We start from the raw sequence: 19,974 nt of genomic DNA, 5'->3' as shown, positions 1-19,974 counted from the left end.
AGTTCTGCAGCTGGCTTGCTTGATTCCATGAATTCCTTTGACAAATGTGGCCTTAACTTGACATGGTAGTCGGGGTCGCGGATTCTCTTCAACGTGTAGGCTTGTAACACATTCAGGGTTGTGATGAGTCGCGAAGACGAAGCCTTTGCTTCAAGTAGGGGTCACCTTCAAAAAGATCCCTGTGCCCATCAACCTACAATATACCTTCATTGTGCCTTAAATTTGAGGTGACTTCAAGTGAACACACAATTTCGTCGACATCTTCAGCACTCGCCACGTCTTCTGATGTGATATCAGGGGATTGGTTCTGTCCCATGGGAAATTCATCATGCTACAGAGAAAGCTTAGCTACAGAGCACAATTTGAGTTATTGATTCTTGCTCAACATTATTATGTAGCACCATCTATATAGCAAGAGTCCATAGTTCTTGTACAAAAAGCTCCAACTTAAAAATGATACAATAAGAAAAAGCATAGCAGACACAATGAAAAGTTTACTTGTGAGATTTGCAAGTCCAACATCAGTAATCTGTCGGGCGTCCAGATTAAGTGATTTAAGATTTGTCAGTCCTGATAGTCTTTTCAGGCTTCAAATCTTCCAGTTTGTGTAAACCCGTATAAAAGTCGGAACCATATATAATCAACAAATGCATCAAATGGAAATGTACAAGGATAAGAGAAGAGTAAACAAACAAAACTCAAATGACAATATGTTTTTTCAAATAAAAAAAAGGAAAAAAGAAAAACAAATTAATGACTGTATGATAAAGTACATATTGTCAAATATTTTTTACTAACAGTTGGCAACTGAAAAATAGCAAACTTAGTTACAGAACTTCTTGCAGTCAAATCAATAGCACCCTGAAATTAATCAGCAAGAAACCAAAACTAAAAACCTGAACAATAGAACACCTTGATCGAGGATTTTTTTTTAAAAAGCATAAAGAAAAAGAGAAAAGGTGACAATGCAATAACGACTTATGTACCACCTTGTGGTCATAGAGCATTTGCTCGTGAAGAATACAACCAACAAGTTTATAAACAACACAATAATTTGACCGGGTTTGAATTTTTATTTAATAAGATTTTTTCCATGTACCTGATATATGACGCAGCCCGCTGGAACCAATTTCAGTGTCTGACAACACTAGACTTCTCAAGAGAGTGAGGCCTGAATGAACAAATAACTGTTAATATAAAGTTAATCCAAAGCTACATTTGGTAAACACCACAAATTTAATAGTAAACCTGTCAAATTGGCAAGCCCTTTATTGCCTATTTTGCAGGAATCCAAATTTAAATACTCCAAATTTACTAAACCTGGACCCAGAAAATAAATAAATGAGGATATAAAGGATAACTGGAAAATTCAAAATAAACTAGCAGCGCATGCATGGTGTAAATTAAGGACATGGTCTTTTCTTCACATTCTGAATTTTTGTAACAGTAATTCTGAAATAGCATAAATTCAGAAAATGTATTGGTGAGAAAAATATACTGAGAAGCAGCATGTGGAAAAGACAGTCACCATAACAAAAGGCAGAGAAATTAGAAGCACCTTTCAGATGTACTAAACAGGCATCTGTGATCCTGTTAAATGCCAGACTTAGCCTCTTCAAGGTTTTAAGACCTACAGGAAATTGTAAGCAGACTGTTAAACCATGAATTCATATTTTCATCATTAGAGCTACAAGTACAAACTTGGCAGAGGAAGTCCTCAAGTTTGGTCATTAGAAAACAGAATCAGTCTTACTAGAGAGGTTCTCAAATTCTTCATCAGAAAGACAGCACCTGTTGAGATTTAAAGATTCCAGGGCTGCTAAGGCTGTAGCAGAAACAAAAATATAATTGAATGTCAAGTAAAATTCAGAATTGTCTTTGCAGCTTTAGTACCACTTGTGAGTGCATGCTAATAGATTTCTCTTCATTAGTCCTTTACAAGCAGGTTTTATTCCGGGTTGTAACAACCGCCCCTTCTAGAAACAAAATTAAATTTGAAGTTTGAAAATCAGTTAGGAGATAAGTTTAGAATTTTGAAATTTTGGGATAGGAACCTGGTAACCACCCTCAGTTTGAAATTTAAAATATCCCAACCACCCCATCCTCAAATGTATATAAATAGGGGAGCACCCATAGGTAGAAAATCACTTCTCTCAAACACTTATCCTCTCCCTTCTCTCTCTACAAAGAAATAACATTCTGTGGGCAAACACAAGAGGCAAGCTCAAAGAAGCGTTAGAAAAGAAGGTAGGGAATTATGTTTTTAAACGCTTGGCATGTGTTATGTTTCATTTTTTTAATTTCTTCCATTCACGACTATTATCATGGCATTAATTATCGTTCCCTCATCCTTTATTCATGTTGATCATGTCTGCCTATCATGTCCTTCATGCCTTTTTGAATCCTTAGTATATGTATTCTTATGATGTTCATTCAAATACTCATGTTGTGCCCTTTCATATGATTATATTGTCATAATGTTATTATCACTCCTTTAAAATTAAGAGTACATGCTTGCTTAAATATTTTATTCTATTCTATTAAATGCATCTATGTGGCTCGTCATAATGTCATTATTACTCCTTTTAAATCAAGAGTACATGCTTTCTTAAATATGTTATTCAAATATTTAATATACATCCTATTCCATTGAGTGCATCTATGTGACTTGTTATAACGTTACCATTACTCCTTTAAAATCAAGAGTACATGCTTCCTTATATATGTTATTCAAATATTTAATATACATCCTATTCTATTAAGTGCATCTATGTGACTTGTCATAATATTATTATTACTCCTTTAAAATTAAGAGTACATGCTTTCTTAAATATGTTATTCAGATATTTAATATACTCTATTTTATTATGTGCATGTCATTATGTTATTATTCCTTTAAAAATCGAGAGTACATGCTTTCTTAAATATTTTATGCAATCATTTAGAATGCCCTATTATCTGCACCTTGATATGACCTCTTTCCACCCATGCTATTATATTTACCAAAATCTTTTAATTGGAAAATCCATACATATGCTAGGATCCCATAATTTTTCATAAATCCCTTTATCATCATAATTGTCCCTTTTCTTGCATGATCTCTTCTTATATGATTTTTCTCTCGTGTATGTTTGAACAACCAAATTGTAAATTGAACTGAGGGAATGATCCTTCGGTTAGGGAAGGTGACCCCCAAAGACAAGATAATAGAGATGATCCTTCGGTAAGGGAAGGTGATCGAAAAACGTTTGGGATAAGAACCTTCGGTAAGGGAAGGGGACTATCCCATCAATTTTATATAATAAGATATCTTTTTATATGACTCCATTCTTGTGTATGTCTAAATAACCTTGATTGTAAATTAAACTGAGGGAATGATCCTTCGGTAAGGGAAGGTGACCCCCAAAGACAAGATATCAATATGATCCTTCGGTAAGGGAAGGTGATCGCCAAAACGTTTGGGATAAGAAGCTTCGGTAAGGGAAGGGGACTCCCACTTATACCGGTTTGAGCTCAATACCCTCCATATAAGTTATAAATTAAGAAAGAAAGAAGGCACGAATGAAAGCTTGAGTTCTATGTTTTCCTTAGATTTGATTATGATTATGTTGAGGTTATCCTTCTATTTTCCTATATGTTTTCCCTTTCTTTTACACACATGTTTTTCAAAAAGAAGATGCATATTACATGCCATGTTATACGCTTGTTTTTAAAATCCCGCACGTGGGCTGGAGATGGATATGGAGGTGTTACATAGCACTCCTACTGAGACGTTAGGTTCTCACTCCCTTTCTTTTCCCATACTATCTCCAGAGGAACATGGCACAGCGGATAGAGAGGACGCAGTGCCCCTCGAGGGAAACTTCTGAGTATGATCCCTCGAAGCACGCGTGGGTAGTTGCGACCACTACTACCGTGCTCCAAACTATCTACTTAGGTCGAGAACCCGTGGAAGAGGAACCCCAGCTGCCCATCATAACCTTCCTAGATAGGAATGCTTCAACATCTAGAAAGCGGTCACCTAAGGTGGAACACCTCGAGTCCGACTCCGAGGCCGAGGAAGAGGAATCTGACGACCCTGGCCAGAAGGAAGACACCATGGAGGAGGATCCAGAGGAGGAGTTGAACCCTTGCGGAAGTCCAAAGGTGGAATACGTACCCTATTCCCCCACTTCGGCACCCCGTCGAGTTTTGGTTCATCCCACGCAACGGAACCGGGTCTTCACTGCGCGAAAGGGTGTTGGAGGGAGACCCCTGGTACCTCGATTCATAAATAACTGAAGAGTCCTGATCAAGGATGGGATAGGATGCAAGTATGGGAGCCTCTTCGACGAGATTAGTTTAGGACGTATTAGTTTCCTTTTCTTGTTTTAGTTTACTATAAGTATTTCATACTCACGGTTAAGATGCTATTTCATTTTTATTAAAATTCCAACATTTTAGTGCTACCCATTTTCCGCTCTACGCGCATTTACTCCTTCCTTGCGTAACGATTTAGTCATTTCTTTGCTTAACCAAGTGTGGCACCTTATTTTAAAGACCCCCACGATAGTATAAAACTTAGGGTGTTACATTATTGGTATCAAAGCAAAGTCGATCCTAGGAGATATGACTAATGAAGCCTCTTCCTATGGTTATCCATAAACAGGGAATGTTCAATAGTTCCCCCACCCTCCGCCGATGCACCCCAACGTCAAGGACGAGTCTTTGCCCTCAGCAGGTCTGCCAGAGGGTTTGCATTCTCATTTCAGGTAGATCATACCTTGCTAACCTAGTGTGCCTCCCTTTAGTAGGATTAGACATCATCCTAGGAATGGACTGGCTCAACGAAAACCGAGTCTTGTTAGATTGTTTTGAGAGAAAAGTCATCTTCCCTTCTCAATCCATACGAGACACACGTGACCTTCCCAGATCCTCCGAAGACACCAGTACGAGGCAAGAATATGCCTTGCTAAATTCGGTAAAAGCAGACTCCCATCAGGAGTTCTGTGAGATACCAGTAGTACACGACTTTTCAGATGCCTTTCCCGAAGATATACCCTCGTTTCCCCCAACACGAGAGGTTGAGTTCTCCATAGAATTGATGCCTGGGACAGGGCCAATCTCCATAGCCCCTTACCGAATGGCTCCAGTAGAGCTCACTGAACTGAAGAACCAACTAGAGGAGCTGCTGCAAAAAGGATTCATCAGACCAAGCATCTCTCCCTGGGGAGCTCCAGTATTGTTTGTGAAGAAAGAAGACGGTAGCATGCGTCTCTGCGTGGACTATAGGCAACTCAACAAAATCACGGTGAAGAACAAGTATCCCCTCCCAAGAATAGATGACTTAATGGACCAACTACAAGGTGCAACAGTGTTCTCAAAGATCGACCTGAGATCAGGGTATCATCAGATAAGGGTAAGAGAGGAAGACATTCCAAAGACAGCATTTCGAACGAGATACGGACACTACGAGTTCACAGTAATGTCTTTTGGGTTGACCAATGCCCCCGCCGTCTTTATAGACTACATGAATAGAATTTTTTGACCTTACCTCGACAATTTTGTGGTGGTATTCATAGATGATATTTTGATTTTCTCCAAGACAGAAGAAGAACACAGGGAGCACTTGCGTGTAATACTGGGAACCCTTCGAGAGAAAAAGTTGTACGCAAAACTATCCAAGTGTGAGTTTTGGATGAAGGAGGTACAATTTCTTGGACACATGGTTTCCGGCAACGGAATATCAGTGGATCCCAGTAAGATAGACTCAGTACTAAACTGGGAAAGGCCGACGTCAGTCACAGAAATAAGGAGTTTTTTAGGATTGGCGGGCTACTATAGAAGGTTCATAAGGGGGTTTTCTCAACTAGCCCTGCCGTTAACCCGTTTAACCAGGAAGGATACCCCGTTTACTTGGACGCCAGACTGCGAAAGAAGCTTCCAAGAGTTAAAGTGTCGCTTGACATCCGCCCCAGTACTAGCCTTACCTAACCCCGACATGGCCTTCGAAGTTTACTGTGACGCCTCAGGACAAGGATTGGGTTGTGTACTAATGCAACGCGAAAAGGTAGTGGCGTATGCGTCAAGACAACTGAAGACCCACGAAGCCAACTATCCAACTCACGACCTTGAACTAGCCGCGATAGTATTTGCGCTGAAGACATGGAGGAATCATTTGTACGGAGTTGGGTTTCAAGTATTCTCCGATCATAAGAGCTTAAAGTACCTGTTCGACCAGAAGGAACTCAACATGCGACAAAGGAGGTGGATGGAGTTTCTTAAAGATTATGACTTTGTTCTAAATTACCACCCAGGAAAGGCTAACTTGGTGGCTGACGCTCTGAGTCGGAAGGTACTCAAGGCATCATGGCTAATGATAAAAGAGGCAGAGTTGATAAAGAAATGAACCTACAAGTCACCCTCGCTCCAAAAAGCATACGTCTGAACCACCTAACAGTGGCAAGTCAATTCAAAGAACAAATAACTAAGGCGCAGAGTTCCGATCCCGATTTTCAAGAAATCCTGAGCCTTGTCAAAGAAGGAAAATTAAAAGGCTTCACCGAAGGAGAGGACAAAGTGTGGAGATACCAAGGTCGAATCTGTATCCCAAAGGAAGGCGATCTTCAATGCAAGATTGCGGAAGAAGCCCACAAAGGAGATTTTACCATTCATCCTGGCATGACAAAGATGTACCATGATTTGAAAAAGATGTTCTGGTGGCCAGGGATGAAAAAGGATTTAGCTACGGTCGTGAATAAATGTCTGGTTTGTCAGAAGGTAAAAATTGAACATCAAAAACCATCAGGGGTATTGCAACCCCTTGGCATCCCAGAGTAGAAATGGGAGGACATATCGATGGATTTCGTCATGGGACTACCTCGTACTCAAACAGGGCGTGACGCTATATGGGTCATCGTGGACCAACTTACAAAGACTGCCCACTTTCTACCAGTTAAGGCGACCGACTCATTGGAAAGACTAGCCACGCTATATATCAAAGAGATCGTGAGGTTACATGGGGTACCAACAACCATAGTCTCGGACAGAGACCCAAGATTTACCTCGAGGTTTTGGAACGCACTGCAGAAGGCATTCGGGACAAAATTGTGCCTGAGCACATCGTACCACCCGCAAACAGATGGACAAACAGAGAGGACCATCCAGACGTTGGAAGACATGTTACGAGCTTGTGTCCTGGACAGACCAGGAAAGTAGGAGAGTCACCTACCACTGATCGAGTTTGCTTATAACAACAGTTACCATGGTAGCATCGGGATGGCACCATATGAGGCACTGTACGGGCGAAGATGCCAATCTCCTTTATGTTGGTACGGACCAGAAGATAAAGGCTACTTAGGACCGGAGTTAGTAAGACAGACCACAGAAGATATCAAGAGGATAAGAGAAAGAATACGCGCCGCCCAAAGTCGACAAAAGAGTTATGCAGATCAACGAAGAAAACCCCTCGAATTTCAGGAAGGCGATCACGTATTCCTAAAAATTACCCCCACCACCGGGGTAGGGAGGGCTCTCAAGGTACGAAAACTAAGCCCCCGGTACCTGGGTCCATTCCAAATCCTCCGGCGTATAGGAAAGTCGGCATACCAGCTTGCCCTACCATCAAATCTATCAAGACTACACAACGTGTTTCATGTGTCCCAACTCCGAAAATACCAGCACGATCCAAGCCATGTGTTGCAGCAAGAGGATGTAACACTCAAAGACGACCTGACTTTTGAACTACCAGCCATGGAGATTGTAGACAGAAGCATGAAGCAACTAAGGAGCAAGACGATACAACTGGTAAAAGTGGCATGGGGTAGCGGCAATTCCAGAGACTACACATGGGAAAAAGAGGCAGACATGAGACAGAAGTTCCCGAATTTGTTTACAGGTAACAATCGTGGTGAGGATTTCCTTTTCTCCCCAACAATAGAAAATTTCAGTAAGGCCCCTAAGTTAATTAAGATGACCCTTATCGACCAAGTTCAGACATGGAATTTGGGGACAAATTCTTTTCTTACGGGGGTGATAATGTAACAACCGCCCCTTCTAGAAACAAAATTAAATTTGAAGTTTGAAAATCAGTTAGGAGATAAGTTTAGAATTTTGAAATTTTGGGATAGGAACCTGGTAACCACCCTCAGTTTGAAATTTAAAATATCCCAACCACCCCATCCCCAAATGTATATAAATAGGAGAGCACCCATAGGTAAAAAATCAATTCTCTCAAACACTTATCCTCTCCCTTCTCTCTACAAAGAAATAACATTCTGTGGGCAAACACAAGAGGCAAGCTCAAAGAAGCGTTAGAAAAGAAGGTAGGGAATTATGTTTTTAAACGCTTGGCATGTGTTATGTTTCATTTTTTTAATTTCTTCCATTCACGACTATTATCATGGCATTAATTATCGTTCCCTCATCCTTTATTCATGTTGATCATGTCTGCCTATCATGTCCTTCATGCCTTCTTGAATCCTTAGTATATGTATTCTTATGATGTTCATTCAAATACTCATTTTGTGCCCTTTCATATGATTATATTGTCATAATGTTATTATCACTCCTTTAAAATCAAGAGTACATGCTTGCTTAAATATTTTATTCTATTCTATTAAATGCATCTATGTGGCTCGTCATAATGTCATTATTACTCCTTTTAAATCAAGAGTACATGCTTTCTTAAATATGTTATTCAAATATTTAATATACATCCTATTCCATTGAGTGCATCTATGTGACTTGTTATAACGTTACCATTACTCCTTTAAAATCAAGAGTACATGCTTCCTTATATATGTTATTCAAATATTTAATATACATCCTATTCTATTAAGTGCATCTATGTGACTTGTCATAATATTATTATTACTCCTTTAAAATTAAGAGTACATGCTTTCTTAAATGTTATTCAGATATTTAATATACTCTATTTTATTATGTGCATGTCATTATGTTATTATTCCTTTAAAAATCGAGAGTACATGCTTTCTTAAATATTTTATGCAATCATTTAGAATGCCCTATTATCTGCACCTTGATATGACCTCTTTCCACCCATGCTATTATATTTACCAAAATCTTTTAATTGGAAAATCCATACATATGCTAGGATCCCATGATTTTTCATAAATCCCTTTATCATCATAATTGTCCCTTTTCTTGCATGATCTCTTCTTATATGATTTTTCTCTCGTGTATGTTTGAACAACCAAATTGTAAATTGAACTGAGGGAATGATCCTTCGGTAAGGGAAGGTGACCCCCAAAGACAAGATAATCGAGATGATCCTTCGGTAAGGGAAGGTGATCGAAAAACGTTTGGGATAAGAACCTTCGGTAAGGGAAGGGGACTATCCCATCAATTTTATATAATAAGATATCTTTTTATATGACTCCATTCTTGTGTATGTCTAAATAACCTTGATTGTAAATTAAACTGAGGGAATGATCTTTCGGTAAGGGAAGGTGACCCCCAAAGACAAGATATCAATATGATCCTTCGGTAAGGGAAGGTGATCGATCGAGATGATCCTTCGGTAAAAGAAGGTGATCGCCAAAACGTTTGGGATAAGAACCTTCGGTAAGGGAAGGGGACTCCCACTTATACCGGTTTGAGCTCAATACCCTCCATATAAGTTATAAATTAAGAAAGAAAGAAGGCACGAATGAAAGCTTGAGTTCTATGTTTTCCTTAGATTTGATTATGATTATGTTGAGGTTATCCTTCTATTTTCCTATATGTTTTCCCTTTCTTTTACACACATGTTTTTCAAAAAGAAGATGCATATTACATGCCATGTTATACGCTTGTTTTTAAAATCCCGCACGTGGGCTGGAGATGGATATGGAGGTGTTACATAGCACTCCTACTGAGACGTTAGGTTCTCACTCCCTTTCTTTTCCCATACTATCTCCAGAGGAACATGGCACAGCGGATAGAGAGGACGCAGTGCCCCTCGAGGGAAACTTCTGAGTATGATCCCTCGAAGCACGCGTGGGTAATTGCGACCACTACTACCGTGCTCCAAACTATCTACTTAGGTCGAGAACCCGTGGAAGAGGAACCCCAGCTGCCCGTCATAACCTTCCTAGATAGGAATGCTTCAACATCTAGAAAGCGGTCACCTAAGGTGGTACACATCGAGTCCGACTCCGAGGCTGAGGAAGAGGAATCCGACGACCCTGGCCAGAAGGAAGACACCATGGAGGAGGATCCAGAGGAGGAGTTGAACCCTTGCGGAAGTCCAAAGGTGGAATACGTACCCTATTCCCCCACTTCGGCACCCCGTCGAGTTTTGGTTCATCCCACGCAACGGAACCGGGTCTTCACTGCGCGAAAGGGTGTTGGAGGGAGACCCCTGGTACCTCGATTCATAAATAACTGAAGAGTCCTGATCAAGGATGGGATAGGATGCAAGTATGGGAGCCTCTTCGACGAGATTAGTTTAGGACGTATTAGTTTCCTTTTCTTGTTTTAGTTTACTATAAGTATTTCATACTCACGGTTAAGATGCTATTTCATTTTTATTAAAATTCCAACGTTTTAGTGCTACCCATTTTCCGCTCTACGCGCATTTACTCCTTCCTTGCGTAACGATTTAGTCATTTCTTTGCTTAACCAAGTGTGGCACCTTATTTTAAAGACCCCCACGATAGTATAAAACTTAGGGTGTTACACGGGTCGTGGTGCTCCTGATAATATTATTGTGGCCCAAAAAATTTTGAATTTCATGAAGCATACAAAATTCAAGAAAGGTACTCTTGTTTTTAAAATTGATCTTGAAAAAGCTTATGATAGGGTGGATTAGAGGTTTTTGGAGAGTACTCTCATTACTTTTGGTTTTTCTATCATCACTGTTAATTTGATTATGAATTGTGTCCGTGCATCATCTCTTTTTATTTTGTGAAATAGGAATAGATTGGATAGTTTTGCTCCTAGAATGGCACTTGGAATCCTTACTTATTTGTGCTTTGTATGGAAAGACTTGCTTGCTATATATCTCATAAGGTGGTCAAGGGTGTGTAAAAACCAGTTTCTGTCACTAGGGTTGTGTTTGCTTACAGAGACAGGACACTGAGACACAAAATCGTGTTTGACAAATGACACATGGACAGAGACAATGTGCCCAGAGACACTGAATTAGTGTATTTTGTGTCCATCCTGACAGGAAAGACACAAAGACACTAACAAAGAACACAACTTATTTTTCATTTTTTCTTTCATTATTCTTGTTAATTTTTTATAATTATATTTTTTATTATTATATTTTTCATCTCAAATTTTTTGAATGAAAAAAAATGAGAATAAATTGGATTTTCATAATTTATTCTAGTTTATCACCAAACAGAATACAAGAACACAAAGTTTTGTATATTTGTCTGTTAATGTCTTTTCCTGTCCTGTTCTCAGAAACAAACACAGCCTAGGGGTGGCCCAAAATTTTCTCATTTGATGTTTGCAGATGATCTCTTACTTTTCTGTCAGGCTACAAAGTGTCAGGTCCAAATGGTCATGCATTCTCTTAACATTTTTTTCAAAACATCTGGCATGAAAGTAAATCTTGAAAAGTCTAAAACTTTTTGTTCTAAAAATGTGACTGCTCGTAGAAGAGATATTTTTACTAGTGTTTCTTCAATACGTTTTGCTTTGGACTTAGGAAGATATCTTGGAGTTAACCTTAATCATTCCCGTACTAGTAGGGATTCTTTTCATTCGCTGATTAAAAAGGTGAGGGGAAGATTAGCTAATTGAAAAGGAAGACTTCTAAATAAAATAGGAAGACTTTGGTTGATCAATTCTGTTGCAGCATCCATTCCTGTCTATCATATGCAAGTATTTTTTTTTCCAAATTGGGTATGCGATAAATTGTCTTCTAAGATGAGACAGTTCCTTTGGAAGGGTCAAGTTGATGGTAGAGGTCTTTCTCTTGTTAATTAGAGGACCGTGGTCACACCAAAGAAATTTGGTGGCCTGGGTGTTAGAGATCCTGCGTGTGTTAATATATCTTTACTTGGTAAATTGGTTTGACAACTTTTTCATTGTCAGGACAAGCCTTGGGTTGCTCTTTTGAGGGCAAAGTATCTGAGAAATGAGGGAGTTTTAGATGGCCCTGTCCCTTGCAACGCTTCTCATGTTTGGAAAAGTATCTCAAAGGCCTTTGGTGCTCTTAAGGATGCCTTCTCTTGGTGTGTTGGGTCACTTAATCAATCTTTTTGGTTTGACAATTGGAGTATTGAGGGCCCACTTGCTTAAGATATCTCTTTTGTACATATATCTGACTCTGATTTAACTATTAGAGACGTTTGGAAAGATGGTAAATGAAATTTCCACAATGTTTTCTCTAACATTCCAGAAGCTGTCAAACAGCGTTTGAATGCTTATATTCCGGATTTAAATGCTGGAGAGAGTTCGGGTTGATCGTGGGGTGTGGCATCTTCTAGACTCTATTCAACTAGGAGTGGATATAGTTGGCTAGCCAAAAGAAAGTTTGACTGAAATGAGCGTGATAATTGGTTGTGGGTATGGCGACTGCATATTCCTGAGAAGTACAAGGTCTTGATTTGGCTCAGTCTTCATAACTCTATTCCTACGGCAGAGTTTCGTTTGGGTGGTGGCTTAGCTTTATCTAACACTTGCCATCAGTGTCAGAATGGTTTTGAATCCATTCTTCATTGTCTTCAGAAGTGTCCTAGTGCCAAGGAGGTCTGGAACCTTTTAGGTCTATATTCAGATAACTCGGATTTACGTGATTGGCTCTATAGAGGTACAAGGAATGAAGATGTTTTTCTTTTCTTTTCGACCATCTGGTGGATTTGGAGAAGCAGGAATCATTCTGTGCATAGATAGATTATTATTTTTAGGATAAACCAACAAAAATGTATTCGAATAATTTTGTTGTTAATAAAAATGTACTCGAATTTTGTTATCAACGAAAATATTCTGAAATAATTTAAAAATGTGACAAAAATACTCAACATTAAATATGTATTCTTAAAAAATACTTTAGAGATTAAATTTTGATGCATGATTTTGCAAACATGATTAGAAAAATAAGATACTTTTATTCTTAAAATTTAGTGATTTTTTGCTAAGTGTGTATATATATATATATTGTGATTTTTGTCAACAATCAATAATATTTTTAAAAAATCACAAAAATATATATACTTAGCGAAAAATCACTAAATTTTAAGAATAATAATATCTCATTTTTTTTTATTTATGCTTACAAAAAATTGCATCAAAATTTAATCTCTAAATTATTTTTTAAGAAATACATATTTAATGTTAGATATTTTTATTGCATTTTAAAATTATTTAAAGACATTTATGTGGATAGTAAAATTTGAGTGCATTTTTGTGAAAGAAAAAATTATTTGAATGATATTTGGTAGTTTACCTTTAATTGTAATCCTCTTCATTATTATTGTTAAATATTATATTAATATTATCTTAGCTTGTATGGAATGAATTTCTATGAGGAGAAAAGCTTTTTATCCAATGTAGCCTTTTTTCCGCAAGAAAAGCTACTTGGTCGTGTGTGTAATCAATCTATTGCATGTTTTGGAATGTATGAAGGTTATTGATCATAGCACTAATACAAATACTTAGTCCATTGTTTTCTTCTCTCTCTGCCCAATAGGAAGAAATTAAAGTGAAATTGTTGGTCAGACATACGAAAACAAAGACCAAGACTTCAAAGTTATGTTACAATAGACATAAAGCATCTGAGTAGATAACATGGCGAATTTTTTTGAGGTCATTAATTTTTTTTTTTGGTTAAGTATGATTTTGGTTTTTGAGGTAGGGCTGAAATTTTATTTTATTCTTTGTTTTTTTTTTTTGTTACAAAATAATCCAAAAAATTTAACTTAATTTTAAAATCGTCCTGGACAAAAATACCCTTCTTCCTTTTCTAAAATTAACCAAAATCAACCCGAAACAGAACAAAAGCTGAACTGAACCAGAACCCACCACCATTATCATCATAGTCATCATCATCATCTAAAGAAGAACAATAGATAATGAAATCATAAATATATATATATAAGAAGAAAAAAAATAACAACAATGATAATGAAATCATAAGAAGAACAAAAAAACTCAGAACCTACCACCACCACCCCCACTTAGAACTCAGAAAATCAGAGACCATGTTTTTTAAATTTGTTAATGTTTTTTAAATCCCAACAGTATCATTCACATTGTTATTATTATAGCGACAACAATACTAACTGGATTACATTTTAACAAGCTAAGCAGGACAAGTGCATATTCATTTTTATTTCCACTATTACAAGAAAAGGGCAAAAAAAAAAAAAAGAAAACATTACAAACTCATCACTTACACACAAATGAAAAACCAACCACACCAGAAAAGAAAAGTCTAGGGGACCAACAATTTTATTAAATTTTGGCCAGCATGTAACCAGTAGAGAAAGGTGAGCCATTGGATGAAATCTCACACCATTAAATCATCATTGATGGCTATTTGATGGCTATCAATCCCAAAAGTTGCTGGCCCCTAGCATTGCTCCACCAGAAAATTAAAACATCAGAAACATAAAGTCGCATACATGATTGAAGTTTGTACCACACATCGTCAAGGAAACGGTAATAGGCATACCTCCATGATTTGAATATGAACAGTGGACCGACAAATCCCCAAAATCCCACTATAAATCCAAAAGCCACACTCACAAATAGCCACTTCACTCCATGATTCTTTCTCTCTTTTTCATTGTCATTAGCATCATCATCAGGAACTTCCCCCTCCATGGTACAGTTGAGCAGCAATGGTGGACCACATAGCTTGTTGCCAACAAAACTGGATGCATCAAAGCTTTGCAACTGAGTGCCCGTTGGGATTTTGCCTTCCAGGTGATTGTAGGACAAGTCTAGCTTGTTCAGGAAGTTCAAGTTTGTGATGCTTTGAGGGATCTCCCCTGTGAGTTGGTTGCCAGAGAAATCAATGGATTCCAATGACTCCATATTGCCAATACTTTGAGGGATGTGACCAGTTAACTCATTCTTGGACAAGTACAAATAAATCAGACCAATTAGGTATTGGGAATAATACACCATTTCCCCTTGAGAGAACACCTTTGACAGAGAAATAAAATAGATACAATCACAACACAAGAATTTAACGTGAAAACTCCAATTACCGGAGAAAAAAACCACGGCCGTTGTCAAATGACAACCAGAGAATATCACTATGTGAAAATTGTTACAACACATAGACTTCTTTCTCTCACCGGCACCCCAGTACACCCACACTCTCTCAAAGTAAATATCTAACTACACCTCACAACACTCTCTAATAAAGAGTATAGAGGAAAAAAAATCAGATACAAGCTTAAAGTGTTTCTGACTGGTGCAAAAACAAATGGAGAACTTAGCCTCATATTTATAGCCTAGGCCACCCACTTCATTTGCTATCCTAAGCAATGTGGGACTAATTCAACTAAATCCTAACAATCTCCACCTTGATTGAAATAGTCACACATCTTCAGCTTCCATTGTCAACACCGACAATTCTTTGCTGCCATTGTCTATACCGACAATCATAGTTCAGAGAACTATCATACTCCACCATGAAAGTATACTCACTTGGAATTAGACCACTCCAAGCATTTCACCTTGGTATAGATCGAAACCTTGCTGAAAATTCATGGTGCAACTTCCAAATTGGCTTTTCCTGGAAGTTCTTCAGCCATCGACCTAACTCCGCCACACACCTTGCATCTCAACGCCAACCAATGCCCGTGTGCAATTGTGGACCCGATTGCCACAACTCATCCTTATCCATGGCAGTGCGGTAATACCATGATGATACTTCTTGTCTTCTAGAGAATATCATCTTCTCTCATAGAGAGAGCAATATTGCAAGTATCAGATTGAGAGTCTTTTTCTGAAACCGCATTACCTGGACAATTTCTCTTTACATGCCCAGACTTTCCACATTTCCAGCATGTTACACTCCTTCCATGATTTCCTTTTCCATAATTGTCACTTCTAGCTACAAGCGCCAAATCTGATGAAGTGCTACCCTCATTTTTCATTCTTCTTTCTTCAGTAATGAGCTTACTGGCAACTTCTTCAAAATTCAGAGTTTCCTTCCCATACATTAAAACAGGTTTGATATACTCATAGGAAGAGGGAAGAGACAATATGAGCCTCAGTGCCTTATCTTCATTATCAATTTTCACTCCAATTGCCTCTAATTCAGAGACAATACCATTGATAGCACTAAGATGGTCGGAGATTTTCACATTGTGATCAATGCGTAGATTATGGAACTGCTCCTTCAATAACAACCGATTTGAGATGCCCTTTGACTGATACAACCCTTCGAGTTTATCCCAAAGTTCCTTGGCTGTTTTCATTCCTTGCACATTTGCAAGAACATTCTTAGCCAAACACAGGCGAATAGCACTTGCAGCTCTCAAATCTAGTTCCTCCCATTCTTCATCCTTCATACCAGAGATCTTCTCTTTCAACGCCTTGTGCAAACCTGATTGTATCAACACATCCTTGACTTGTATTTGCCACAAGCCAAAATTGATTCTTCCATCAAATTTCTCTATTTCAAGCTTCACAGCACTTGAATATCCTGACATTGTTGCAACCGTATACTGGAATAGTATAACTCAACCGTGCACTAGGAAGGGTCCCCAAGAAAGAGAGGTGGGTCACAATGGACACACTTAAATACCAAGTCTTTCCTTAGCCAGAACCTTTCCAAACAGCACTCTCACAGTGTCACACTGCCTTCTAGCAACAACAACAGCAACCAAAGATCAACCTCAAGCCACAGGATAAAATTCTTTTCTGATGTGGAAGGTCAGACTAAGCTGCAACCACAGAGCATACTAAGAATAAATCCCACCGAACCGAAGCTCTGATACCACTTGTTGGGAATAATACACCATTTCCCCTTGAGAAAACACCTTTGATAGAGAAATAAAATAGACACAATCACAACACAAGAATTTAACGTGGAAACTCCAATTACCGGAGAAAAAAACCACGGTCGTTGTCAAATGACAACCAGAGAATATCACTATGTGAAAATTGTTACAACACAGACTTATTTCTCTCACCGGCACCCCAGTACACCCACACTCTCTCAAAGCAAATATCTAACTACACCTCACAACACTCTCTAATAAAAAGTACAGAGGAAAAGAAAAATCAGATACAAGCTTAAAGTGTTTCTGAATGGTGCAAAAACAAATGGAGAACTTAGCCTCATATTTATAGCCTAGGCCACCCACTCCATTTGCTATCCTAAGCAATGTGGGACTAATTCAACCAAATCCTAACATTAGGTTTGTGATTTCCATTGGTATTCCCCCCGACAATTTATTAGATGAAAGATCAATGTTCTTCATTAAGCCGAGAATACTGCTGTACTCAGCATCTATTCCTTTCACAGATAGGGACATGCTTACAGTATCCCTTGCATATGCCATGTCTTCCTGGAAGGGTGAACTTGCACTATTTATCATGGCACTCAAATAGTTCAAACAATTTAGTATATTGCCTGACAAATGATTTAGTGCAAGGTCCAAAACTTGGAGAAACTTCATTTCACAAAATCCGTTGGGAATGTTACCTGAAAGATTATTGGATCGAAGCCGAAGAAATTTTAAATTTACCAAGCTTTCTCCAACTCATCTAGGAATATTCCCTGTGAGGTTATTTTCCCCAAGATCCAACAAAATCAACTCCTTGTTTTCCTTTAAACTGACAGGAAATTTTCCAGAGAGTGTGTTGTTTGGTATACGCAAATATTGTAGGCTTGATAAAGAGCCCATGGAAGGGGGCAAGCTTCCAATAAAATAGTTGCTTTCTAAGTTGACCTCCACTAGGTATGGCCACATCCTCCAACAGTTGGGAATTTTTCCAGATAAGTTGTTTGATGCAAGATTGAGGATTCCTAAGCTTTTTGGTTTGTCAGATTTTTGACAAAGAAAATCCATTAATAACCCATAAAATGAATTATGTGAGAGATCTAGCCAAACCACATCCTCACTCAAAGGGTAAATTTCCATGAAGATGGTTTGAGCTAAGATCAACTGCTCCATAAGATTTGAAAATCTCCTTTGATTCTTTTGGGAGCTTGCCATGGATATGATTGTGAGAGAAGTTTAAATAATCATAATGATGACTTGTTTCCCAAAACCAAATGGGAATGGAATCAGAAATCCCTGCCTTAGATAGATCCAAATATACAAGATCATTTTGTGACCGAATCCATGATGGAAAGCTTGGACCTAACTTCCACGAGCTCATTTTCAAGTGAGAAAGTAAAAATTTTGGTTTCCAACTGGGATGCACTTTCGAAGTGAAATTGTTACTTGATGCTAAAGCCTAAAAGCACACGTAAAGTAGTGAAATTCGCAAGGTCATCTTCATGTACAATCCCTTGAAATGATTGTCATCTATGGCAAGATATAACAATTTAGTAAATGATGCAAGAATTTTAAATGGATTTCCAACAAGTTGATTTTTGGAGAAATCGACAAATCTCAATGAGGAAAGCTTTGCGAATGATTGAGGAAGTTCTCCAATAATCTTGTTGTTGGAGAGATCAAGCATTTCAAGATTTTGAAACATTCCAAGTTGATTGGTGAGGTGACCTGAGATTTGAGAAGTAGAAGCCACAAGAGTCTTGAGTTCATGAGAAACACATGGGATGAGAATTTGTAAGATTTCAGAAAGTTGTTGATTGCATTTGAGATTTGAGAAAGAGATGTGTCTCAAATTGCATAGCTTTCTAAAAGAGGATGGTATTGCTCCTTCAAACTGATTGTCTGACAAATCAAGGGTAACAAGGGAACCCAAATTCCCCAAAAGAGTTGGAATTGCTCCTTCAAATTGATTGTATGCCAAATCAAGGGTAACAAGAGAAGTCAAATTCCCCAAAGTATTAGAAATAGTCCCAGGCAGATGGTTTTATCGTAAGTTCAAAGATTTGAGACGATGAAGACGGAATAACCAATCTGGTATATGGGATGAGAATGAATTGCCTGACAAATCAAGATTTTCAAGCAAAGTGAAGTTTTGAATCCCAGCAGGAATTGGACTATCAATATCATTAGAGTAACAGGTTGGATAACATGCAAGAGAAACAAGTTTGTTCAACTGAAATATCCACTTGGGAGCAACAGAAATGCTGAGAGAAAGCAGGGAGAGCTTGCATAGTGTGTAGCCAATTAAATGATTTGGATTGGTCAACACCACTCAAATCAAGATATTCAAGGGAGGTAAGACCCAAAAGCCAATCAGCATTTTCAACAATCAATGATTCATTAGAATAACTTTGGAGGCCAAGATGGACTAAATTAGTGAGATTGCCAATTTGATGTGGAATTATTCCATTAATATGATATGAGAGGTCAAGATAGAGAAAATTAGAGAGATTTCCAATCTGATGAGGAATGTTGCCATAAAATCCGGAATCAGAGAGGTCAAGGTGAGTTAAGGAGGTGATTCGAAAAAGGAAAGTAGGAAATTGCATACCTCCAAAACTATTGCCGCTCAAGTCCAAGTAATTCAGATGTTTCAATTCAACAAGAGAATCATTTATCGCTCCACTGAACCTGGACCTCTGGAAAGCGAAGTAGTCAATGGGAAAGGGATATTCATCATATTCTGATGGTATAGTAGTGTTGAGGTGAAGCTGAAGGATGTGGAAAGTTAGATGACTACAAACAACATAATCCCAGTGGCAGCAGTTGGAATTGGAAGCATTCCAAGAACAGAGCCTGTTTGTAGGGTCAGTGAGATGATGCTTGAATCTTAGAAGTGCTTCGCGCTCACTTGGAATGCACTCAATTAACTCAGACTCAGAGGACGTTAGTAATGTCAGGCAATAAAGGTGAACAAATATAAGCACAACCATGCCAGTGTAAGTGTTTGTGTTTGGAGACATGTTTGCATTTGTATATTTTTTTTTTTGGTGACGTTTGCATTTGTATA

The 19,974-nt window shown here is 38.2% G+C and overlaps 3 protein-coding genes and 1 long non-coding RNA gene across 4 annotated transcripts in view; all 4 read right to left on the bottom strand.

The window, feature by feature from the left end:
* The window catches only part of LOC107631953 (uncharacterized), a 115,832-nt gene that overhangs the window by 70,925 nt on the left and 24,933 nt on the right, over nt 1-19,974 (bottom strand). The gene's annotated exons all lie outside the window — the stretch shown is intronic.
* LOC107633987 (uncharacterized) lies at nt 1,274-1,842 on the bottom strand. The gene is made up of 3 exons (XR_002358614.2): nt 1,754-1,842; nt 1,559-1,630; nt 1,274-1,320 (listed from the first exon to the last, which is right to left on the bottom strand). It is a non-coding gene; the product is annotated as an uncharacterized LOC107633987 (long non-coding RNA).
* Nucleotides 13,907-17,594, bottom strand: LOC107633992 (receptor-like protein EIX2). Its single transcript, XM_088507729.1, has 3 exons — nt 17,323-17,594; nt 14,562-15,052; nt 13,907-13,989 (listed from the first exon to the last, which is right to left on the bottom strand). The coding sequence occupies exons 1-3, from the start codon at nt 17,577-17,579 to the stop codon at nt 13,907-13,909; spliced, it is 831 nt and encodes a 276-aa protein (XP_088363855.1). The 5' UTR covers nt 17,580-17,594.
* LOC148572743 (uncharacterized) lies at nt 18,364-19,927 on the bottom strand. The gene is made up of 2 exons (XM_088507726.1): nt 19,329-19,927; nt 18,364-18,892 (listed from the first exon to the last, which is right to left on the bottom strand). The coding sequence occupies exons 1-2, from the start codon at nt 19,925-19,927 to the stop codon at nt 18,364-18,366; spliced, it is 1,128 nt and encodes a 375-aa protein (XP_088363852.1).

Source organism: Arachis ipaensis, chromosome B3 (assembly GCF_059453495.1).
Source record: "Arachis ipaensis isolate K30076 ecotype BB chromosome B3, ASM5945349v1, whole genome shotgun sequence".
NCBI classification, from domain to species: domain Eukaryota; kingdom Viridiplantae; phylum Streptophyta; class Magnoliopsida; order Fabales; family Fabaceae; genus Arachis; species Arachis ipaensis.
This window is presented reverse-complemented; position numbering and strand designations above follow the sequence as displayed.